Source organism: Clupea harengus, chromosome 23 (genome assembly GCF_900700415.2).
Source record: "Clupea harengus chromosome 23, Ch_v2.0.2, whole genome shotgun sequence".
Classification (NCBI taxonomy): domain Eukaryota; kingdom Metazoa; phylum Chordata; class Actinopteri; order Clupeiformes; family Clupeidae; genus Clupea; species Clupea harengus.
The window spans coordinates 23,347,284-23,357,862 of NC_045174.1; the positions used below are offsets into that span (position 1 = coordinate 23,347,284).

At 46.5% G+C, this 10,579-nt stretch overlaps 1 protein-coding gene across 1 annotated transcript; it reads left to right on the forward strand.

Annotated features, from left to right (window-relative positions):
• Nucleotides 1-5,750, forward strand: alyref (Aly/REF export factor). Its single transcript, XM_031561304.2, has 6 exons — nucleotides 1-279; nucleotides 1,890-2,048; nucleotides 3,559-3,706; nucleotides 4,218-4,284; nucleotides 4,737-4,944; nucleotides 5,396-5,750. Exons 1-6 carry the CDS (start codon nucleotides 40-42, stop codon nucleotides 5,408-5,410), a joined length of 837 nt encoding a protein of 278 aa, XP_031417164.1. The 5' UTR covers nucleotides 1-39; the 3' UTR covers nucleotides 5,411-5,750.
• Nucleotides 5,751-10,579: the final 4,829 nt, after the last annotated feature.

Below are 10,579 nucleotides of genomic sequence, written 5' to 3' on the forward strand. Positions count from 1 at the left end.
TTTAACCGAAAGCTTTAGAGTCAGATAGGCGTCATAATAATGGCAGATAAGATGGATATGTCCTTAGATGATATCATCAAACAGAGTAAGCGCGGGGGTGGGGGTCGCGGTGGAAGAGGCGGCCGCGGCCGGGGAGGTGCAGGCGGAGGTCGCGGTGGTGGCGTCGGGCGACTCGGAGGCGCCGGCGGAGGCTTTGGAGGCCGAGGCGGCGGATCAGGCCCCATGAGGAATCGGCAACCGCTGAGCCGCGGTAGAAGCAGACCAACGCCGTACAACAGGGTATGAGAAAATACAGAAATTGGCTGAGAAAGAGGAAAAAGCCTTGGGCAGCTACAATTGCCTGGGTGAAGTCCTTTTTCTATAAGCTTGCTAGCAAACACGATGGCTAGCTTGCTAGTCAGCCGTTCTACATAATCCTGGAGTTTCTCAGAAGTGGTATTGAGGCGAAGCTGTTAAATTGGCATTTAAGTTAAGAAGGCGTTAAAATGCATAATATGCTCTCTCTCTCCCAACCTGTTTGTCTTGAATCACCTTGCAAAGAATCGAATGCAGCGTATAGGCTAACGTTACATCCTGGCAAGGGTTAGCCAGCTCAATGGCTACCTTTTGCGTTCCTAAAGTCGGCGCCATTTTGGATACAGTATCTCCCCACCATCGAATTGATTGTTTACGGGCACTAAATTTCTTCGAGCACAGCCTGTCCAACCCCAGATGACCCCCAAGAAGAGAGAACGAAGTCGGAAGATGGATGCATTGTTTTTTTTTTCTATTTCACAAAATATGGCCTCTAACCCGAGCTGGGAGTCCTTTGTTTGGGAGGGGTTCGCTGGCCAAACACCCTTGAGCGGCGCCAAATTTGCTAGCGGCAGCTAGCTGGCTAATGCTAGCGGCACCACAAAAGAGGCTTCCAATGAACTTTTCCATCCTCTGGCCAAGAATCTTCAACCTTAAAATTTAGCCATGATATCACGATCATCTGCCAGGTAGCCCATTCCCATCCCGGGCTAGCTTCACCAAAATGGCGTGATTTCAAAATGGACGCTGTGATCCTCCTCTGTGTTGCCATTGCTCACAGGGCTAACTAGGCCAGCTGGATCCTTTTAAACCTTTAGTTTCAACCATGGACACTAATCCACGGCACATTTTGGCTGACGGCGGATCACCTTCCTGGCTTGACAACCTCCGACGAAGCGGTATTCTTTTCGACGAAGCCTGAGGTTCGACGAAATGGGATTTGCCGTCTTCTGGAGAGGCACCACGAGAGACCTCGCGGAATTGTTGGTGGCTAGCTAGCAACGCCGAGGGCAGGCAGATGTGTCTGTATTCTGGGGTAACTGGTGCCACCGACCTTTGAAGGCTTCACGGACATTTCATAAATGATGTGTGTCTGAAAGTAATGAACACATTTAGGTTACATACTAGAGACACGTTAACCTGTGCTCTCGACTAAGAAAAGAACGAAGGAGCTTCATATTTGTGAGTGGGGGTGGGTGGCTCACTGTAGGGGAAAGGTCCATAGCTAATATCTACCAGCTTGTATACCTCTACACTTTTCTCCAGTTTCTCAAATGCATTTAATTGTTAATTCTAGACCTCCGTGGCATGTTCTGTGAATTTCTGTGTTGCCATTTGCTGTGAAAGCGAGCGCCTGACACCATGAGTCCCCTCCAGTGGTGGGGGTGGGCAGGGCTGGAGGCACCCAGCGCCCCGAGCCCTGACAGAGCCGTGTTACCCTGGTGTGTGGCGTCTGCGTGGACCCCTCCCGTACCCCGTACCCCCTGTTTGCTCCCAGCAACCCATCCCTCCCGGGGGCGGCGGACTCGGTGGTCGGTCGGCAGACAGAGGATCTGGCAGTCAAGCAGGTGCGTTCTCTCTCTGCTGTGTTGCAGCCCAAGCAGCTCCCCGAAAAGTGGCAGCACGACATGTACGACAACGGCTTCAGCTCCATGGGCGGCGGCGGAGGAGGTGGAGGAGGCGCGGGGGTCGAGACCGGAGGGAAGTTGCTCGTGTCCAACCTCGATTTCGGTGTGTCGGACGCAGATATCCAGGTAAGACATTTTTTATTTTTATTTAATTTTTTTCAAATGTGTTTATTGGATTTTCTTCCCCCCCCCCCCCTTCCTTTTTAAGTAAGACATTCGATGTACAAATAAACATGTTGCTAACTGTGGAACAAGTCCAGCCAATGTTTAGATTTGTGACTAGCTTGACCTAGGTTCCTGGCTTTAGGTTGTGACTAGCTTGACCTAGGTTCTTGGTTTTGAGGACGTTCTGAAGTGGAGTGCTCAGGGAGGTTCCATTAAGACAGTAGTTCTTAAAACACTTTGGTTTGGTTAGGCTAGCCATCTCTTGTATTGTGACATTGGGGGCCATTGCCTGCTGTTTTGGTCAATCATACAACTAGCCTACAAACTGCTATAACCTAATCACCAAACTGTTTGGCTATAGGCTGCTATGCTCTAAGAGCACTGCCATACAAAATGTAGCTTCTTTTTTTTTTCACCCTCAACATATGCCCCCTGGGTAACCACTGCATTAATGGCACAAACATATCTTGTGTTCCTTTGATCCACGGCCACCTGTTTGATGTGCTCATCGGTGTCGCCACCTGTTCGGTGTGCTCACTGGTGTAACCACCTGTTCGGAGTGACTCCACCTGTTCGCTGTGCTCATCGGTGTCGCCACCTGTTTGGTGTGCTCACTGGTGACAGCTGGTTGCGTCAGCTCATCACACCGAACAGGTTGTGTTAAGTGATTAGTATGAAATGTAGACCAGTGTCCCCTCGTGCCCCCTGTATATGACCCATGATGGTGTGAAAGCACAACACACTGATCTGGTCCATGACTCCCTCACCATCAGGTCACACTGATCGGGTTAGACCCTCGCAGTTAGGGCTGAACGATTAATTGCATTTGCGATTTTATCGCGATATGATGGAACGCGATTTTCTAACCGCAACGTTCGCGATTTAAAAAAAACGTGGTCACAAGATGGTACATTTTGCACACAGTGTTTAAAAAGTGCATGCCTAGTGTTTATACTTAAAATTACTTTTTTTAAATTACTTAAATGCACAGTGGCAAAGCCACCGATTTGTTGTTCTTGTTTCTGTAATGAGCAGTTAAATAAAAATGTAAAATGTGGGAAAGAATATTTTACACTAAATGTATCTAATATTGTGTTGGTCATATTTAAATCATTCATTACGTTTTGTTGGGGGAAAAAAGAGGATAAAAAAAAAATCGCATATCGAATCGCAATCGCAATATTTTGGTAAAAAATCGCAATTAGATTATTTTCCCAAATCGTTCAGCCCTACTCGCAGTAGTGCATTAGAGTACTGGACGAGCAATGCAGTTTGTCCAGTTTTTTGCCTCAAACAGTGCAATCGGCTAAGAACTGGACCCTGCTGTTATTGACCTGTGTGAAGTCAAGCTTTTCCAGTCTGATGTAGTTTGACCTTTAGCCTAGGCCCTGATGGTGTGAGGTGGGGGGGTGTTTGTAGAGTGTGTTGCTGGTCTGTTCTGACGTGTCGTCTCTCTCTCCCTCGTCCACAGGAACTGTTTGCAGAGTTCGGCACCCTGAAGAAAGCGGCGGTTCACTACGACAGATCTGGCCGAAGCCTCGGAACGGCGGACGTCCACTTCGAGAGGCGAGCCGACGCCCTCAAGGCCATGAAGCAGTACAACGGCGTCCCCCTCGACGGTACGCACCGCGCCGCTCGCTACTGATGGGCACTATGTAGAGACTAAGTGGATATAAGTGCTGACGAGTGATTGTGTTAGTGCTCACTGATCTGTCTGTCTGTGTGTGTGTGTGTGTGTGTGTGTGTGTGTGTGTGTGCGTGTGTGTGTGTGTGTGTGTGTGCGTGTGTGTATTATGGGCCCCTCTGTGTGTGTGTGTGTGTGTGTGTGGTCATTCTCCCAAGTGTTGGCTCCAGTGTGTGTGGTCAAGTGTTGGATCCAGTAGCATGTGCCCTGACGGCTAGATGACGTGCTGTGCTGTTGATCAGCGGGTGGTATATTAGGGGTTTCCTGCTGAGCACACAGCATGGTCTTAATGCAGATGGTATGGGGAAATGGAATCTAGGGAATGTCGCCGTCTATGTGGATCTGCAATGGGACTGTTAGTAATGCATTATGGGAAAGGGGTGTGAACTTCATGTGATGGTAATGAATGTGTTTTTAATTTTTATTTATTTTTTTCTTCTTTCCAGGGCGACCAATGAACATTCAGCTCGTCACGTCACAGATCGACACACAGCAGCGGCGGCCGATGCAGGGGTGAGTTTGGTGTGTGTGTGTTGTGTGTGGTGTGCCTTACTAACGAGACCTGAGGTGTGCCTTACTAACGAGACCTGAGGTGTGATTTTAAAGGGGCAGTGTATAGGATTTTCTAGCATCTTGACTGAATACCCCTTTTCAAGGATGTAGATCATATCACGTCCATCAGGGCCCTGTAGCCTCGTCCAAAAATGATCATTGTCTCCGGCCACATCAAGTTCCCATGAAGTAGTGGCGCTTTAGGTGGGGAACAGTTGTCAGGGAGCAGAGATGTGACTAATGACAAACTAACACCTAAAGGCGTAGCCATCTTGAATGTCGTCTCTGGTCATGGTTAAACTTGCGCTAGTATTTGCCCTGGCAGTGCCACGTGCGGTCTCGTTCCCACACACCCCTCTTTGCTAGATGGGGCTTTCTAACCTGCTGGTTGCGTGTGTGTGTGTGTGTTTCAGGCTGAACCGCGGCGGTGGTGGCGGCGTCGGGGGCATGAACAGGAGCAGAGTGGGGGGCTTCGTCCAGAGGGGGGGTCGCGGCGGAGGCGGTCGAGGGGCCGGCGGACCCAGAGGTCGGGGCAGGGGTCGCGGCGGCGGCCGAGGAGACAACAAACAGCAGCTGTCTGCCGAGGAGCTGGACGCCCAGCTAGACGCCTACAACGCCAGGGTGAGCACCACGCACGCGTCTGCTACACACACACTCTGAGGCTAACTCCAGCGGGCTTTGGTCAACACACACACACACACACACACACACTGAGCCAGACACTCAAGCCACCTTTCCCTGGTGTGTGTGTGTGTGTGTGTCCTGGAGTGATTGTTCATAGCTTTCATATCTGTCAGCCGAGTGTAATGTCTGCGTGAGTGTCATTGTAGCGGTTATGTGTCAAATATGATCTACTGAAGTTCAGAGGAGCTGCTAATAGCTAGTGGCAGAGTTGCTAATGGCTAGTTGCAGACCTGCTAATGGCTAGTGGTGGAGATGCTAATGGCTAGTGATGGAGGAGTGTGTGTGTGTGTGTGTGTGTGTGTGTGTGTGTGTGTGTTGGGGGAGTGTGTGTGTGTGTGTGTGTAATGGCTAGTGTTTGACTCTCCTATTTCTTTTCCCCTCTGTGCAGATGGATACCACCTAAAGTGCCGGACCTCCCCGCCTGTGCTCTGCCTGTCCAATCACGAGAGTCCGTGGTCGCCGTGGATATAGCACTGGACCGTTTCAGAAAGTTTTACACCTGACGTCGTCTTCAGATGTGATTTAAAATTGTGTATCATTTCTTTCTCTCCTTTTAAAATGCTCCAGAATGTTTTTTACCTATTGCTCTTTTGCTCTTTTGCGTTTTTGGTTTTCATTTTTCAAAAAAGAGAAGAGAGTGGTCTTGACTGTAGGATTTAATGGGGGGGTGTGTCATCACTGTTGTCTGTTCCCCCTTACCCCTTGTAGATCATTGGAATAAACCTACAGTTGTGTATTACCAACCTCTGCCTGCCTCGTGCCTTTCTGTCTGCAAACATACTAGGGCTGAACGATTAATTGCATTTGCGATTAAATCGCGATATGGTAAAATGTGATTTTTTCTAACCACAACGTCCGCAATTACAACGTTGTTTAAAAAAAAAAGATTTTTTTTTTTAAAAAGAGTACATTTTGCAGTGTTTCAAAAGTGCATGCCTTGTGTTTGTACTTACAATGACCTTGTTTAAATAACTTAAATGCACAGTGGCAAAGCCACCAATTTGTTCTTGTTTCTGTAATGAGCAGTAAAATGTGGGAAAGCATATTTTACACTAAATGTATCTTAATATTGTGTTGGTCATATTTAAATCATTCATTACATTTTATTGGGGAAAAAAGATAACATATTTAAAAATCGCAATATTGGGGAAAATAATCGCAATTAGATTATTTTCCCAAATCGTTCAGCCCTAAAACATACCTGTATGTCTGCCTCTGCCTCTGCCTCATGCCTTTCTGTCTGGAAACCTAAGGTGGTGTATGACCTTCCTCTGTCTAGACACAGGGCAGGACTCTAGACTAATGGGCCAAGTTGTTGTGACCTAAATCATTTAGCAAGGAGCTTGGGTCCTTGGGGGCCCACCTGGTTAAAAATGGCGTTTAGAGAGTTGTGGTCACCAGTGAGCTTCCTACCCAAACAAAGTTGGCAGTTGGCACTGATAACTTAATTTTTTGTTTCTTCAATATTGTAGCCTGAAGGCTTATATTTGAACAGAACTGAACAAAGCTATGTGGCGCATAGCCTGGAAGGCTAGTGCAAACAAGCCCATTTAATCTGAAGGTGATGCAAACACTTGTAAAAAAAAAAAAAAACACAGATTTTCTAGAGATAAATAAACAGGAAATAAAATAGATGGGCGATATCGGTATGTTTGACACCTGTCATGGCAGTAGTGATGGGAAATGGATGTGATTGGCTGGTAAAACAATCGCCTTAGCGCATTGGTTTACATCTGAAACCAAGACTAGGAAATGGTATCAAATGTTTGAGACGGCTAAATATACGGGATCTACTCCCTGACTGTCCATTGGTGCGACTTGCTGACCATTGCTTGATGAAATAGAAGGCTTATTCTGTGTATCTTAGAATTCTTTTCTGTGTCGCAAACTAAAGGTAAAGGTGTTTTATTTTCAGCCAAAAGAACACTACTTTCAAACTTCAGACGTGTGTGTGTGTGAGTGTTTGTGTATGTGTGAGTGTGTGTGTATGTGTGTCAGCTCAAAAGAACACTACTTTCAAACTTCAGACAAGTACATCCCTGCCAATACTCTTCATTTGGCATCAAAAAATGAGTCTGGCCTCGAGGTCTGTCTCCACATGAGACACAGACCGACTGGCCATAGCTCTGGGCCTGTGTGTGTGTGTGTGTATGTGTGTGTGTGTGTGTGTATGTGTGTGTGTATGTGTGTATGTATGTGTGTGTGTGTGTGTGTGTGTGTGTGTGTGTGTGTGTGTGTGTCTGTGTGTGTGTGTGTGTGTGTGTGTGTGTGTGCCAGGTCTATAGAGATAGCAAAGGTGTGTGTGTGTGTGTGTGTGCCAGCTCTATAGAGATAGCAAAGGCATGTATGTGTGTGTGTGTGTGTGTGTGTGTGTGCCAGCTATATAGAGATAGCAAAAGCATGAGTGTGTGTGTATGTGTGTGTGTGTGAGAGAGTGTGTGTGTGTGTGTCAGCTCTATAGAGATATCAAAGGCATGTGTGTGTGTCAGCTCTATAGAGATAGCAAAGGCATGTTTGTGTGTGTGTGTGTGTCTGTCTGTGTGTGTGTGTGTGTGTGTGTGTGTGTGTGTGTGTGTGTGTGTGTGCTTTCAACCAGAGATGGACGAGGATGCCTTAGAGGAGTGATATCTCTGGTCTGCACTTCAGTCCTGGCTCCGATGCTGAAACAGGAACTCTTGCTCAGTTACAAACTCATTCATTTGAGACGCGAGTGTGTGTGTTTGTGTGTGTGTATCTTTAATACGCAGCATGTTACAAGATTTGACATGTATCATCATTTACAATCCCCCAATTTACATAAATCAATCCTCTTATGTGTTGTGTGTATTGAGTGTGTGTGTGTGTGTGCGTGTGCATGTGCGCGTGTGTGCGTGTGTGTGTGTATTGAGTAGTTCAGGTACACTGGTGTGTGTGTGTGTGTGTGTGTGTGTGTGTGTGTGAGTTTGGGGAGGTGAAAGAGCAAGATGTTGGAATGTCAGGAAATGTTGAGCAACTTCTTCCCAGAGCAAGGCTCTTTTGGCACTGGCTACGCCACCGGTTCGAGACATGCTTGAGATGCACGTCTCACGTTTGCAGTGTGCAAGCTTTAAACTCTTAACATGGGCGCCGAAATGAACATCAACAGGTAACGCAGACGCAACACACACGCAACGCACACACAACACACGCAACGCACACACAACACACCCGCAACGCACACGCAACACACACGCAACGCACACACAACACACGCAACGCACACACAACACACGCAACGCACACGCAACGCACACGCAACACACACGCAACGCACCCGCAACGCACACGCGACGCACACGCGACGCACACGCAACACACACGCAACGCACACGCAACGCACACGCAACGCACACGCAACACACACGCAACGCACACGCAACGCACACGCAACACACACTCAATGCAGCCAGTGTGCATAAGGTCTAACTGAATACATGGGTCACTCAAGAACGCTGTAGGTTCAGGCCTTGGGCCACAAAGTCTGGTGTTATTGGCAACAATGTATCAATAAGTTGTAATTGTAGCTGGCAACAACACGGCTGTGGAAAGGTTTTACTAGATAAAAGGTTTTACTAGATAAAAGGTTTCAGTCGACACAAGGTTTTACTAGATAAAAGGTTTCACTCGATAAAAGGTTTTACTAGATAAAAGGTTTCACTCGACACAAGGTTTTACTAGATAAAAGGTTTTACTAGATAAAAGGTTTCACTAGATAAAAGGCCACTAAGCACAACTATGAGGACTTCACTAAGGTTAGTGTCCAGTGAAGAGTCCATAAGTGTACCAAAAACAAAACAACAACAAAAAAGGAGTCCAAACATGGACAAAAACAACAACAACAACAACAAAAAAGAGTCCATACATGTACCACCACCAACAACAACAACAACAACAAACGAGTCCATACATGGACAAAAACAACAACAACAGTCCATACATGGTTCGTCTGTAGCAGTTTTCCTCAGAGCAGAGCAGAGCAGAAGCATAGAAACCTCTCATCTCCACACCACATGGATTCACTCATAGGGCTTTTTTTGAGCATTTCAGAAGTTGCCAAAAGGAAGCAATATAGGCATATACAGTAATAACATACATCAACTAAATGTGAGATGTAGATTTGACAAGCTATGGTAATCCAAGGGACATAGTCTTCATGAGGTTCATTTCCCCGTTACATTATCACACCAATGGAAAAGAACAAGAAATGGTAAATGTGTGTACTGTGTTCTGTAAATGTGTGTACTGTGTTCTGTAAATGTGTGTGTACTGTGTTCTGTAAATGTGTGTGTACTGTGTTCTGTAAATGTGTGTACTGTTTCGCTTGTTACAACACATCCCATTTGGCCATAAGCGTTAGGGCCATACCTCCAATGGCCACTAGATGTCCTCGCAGTTCAGTGTGAGATAACCACTTCACGACGTCAAGCGGGAAGCCTCTCTCAAGACAAAGCTAGTTTTATGTCACAGCCAGGTGGATGTCAAGCTGTACTAATTAACAGAAACTGGCCAATCATGAGCCTCCAAAAACAACACAAACCCCAAACAGGCTCAAGAAGACTAACATCATAAACGTTAACCCAAATATGCTAACCACACTGACTACATCTGATGGAGATAATTTCCAACCACTGTTAATGACTTAAGAATATATGAATCAAGTGCCTTGTATTAATATATTCCTTGTATGAATCTTGTGCTTATGAAAGCAGGAACATGGCTTTTCTGTGTTTCTGCGTGTGTGTAACTTAGATTATTAGGTGCCACTTAGTCTGCATATGTACAAGAGCATGTTTAGAACAGAAGTGATAAGAAGGGTCGAACTGTGCTTCTTCCGACCTTGCAAAACTTCAATCCTTGCCTCGGACGTCAGAAATCCACCACATGGTTTTCCCTGCTGAACGCTCAACTTCTGTCTATATAAACCTTGTGCGATGTGTTTATCATTGCTTCACTTTCAGCCTTGTGCTGGGAGTGAGCCCGATTGCAATTGTTGTTGTTTGTCTAATGAATATACTTATATGCAGCTCCGGAGTCCTGAGGTAACTAGGGTGAACTTTCACCTAACAACATCCAGGAAGGGACAGGTGAGGCAGTCAGGTATAATCCCACCACTAGTTCATTCCTCCGGGCCTGATCAGAGTCCTGTTGGTGGGACCATGAGCTGCTGAGTCAGAGATGCCTGTGAGCTCCGGTAAGTGCTGCTTCAGCAGGTCAAAGGGTGCGGCAGGGCAGGGTTGGACGGCTAACGTCGCCATGATGCCTTTTCTCAGGGCGCACATCATGCTGATTTAATAGCAGTATAATACATTATATTGGTTTAAGCACCACCAACAGCCACAGCCAATTGTAAATTAAATCATTAATTGTAAATTAATTCGTCCCCGATGGGTATAAATGTCTAATTAAGATATTAAAATCGTGATGAAATGCTGTGCGTGTCACCTAAAAGAGGTGCAGTCCAGAACAGCAGGCGCCTGCTAAGAGCGGTTCTGTGAAGATCCCGTAAATCTGTCCAGAACCCTTGAGGCTTTTCCGGCTTTTTTAAAGGATCCTC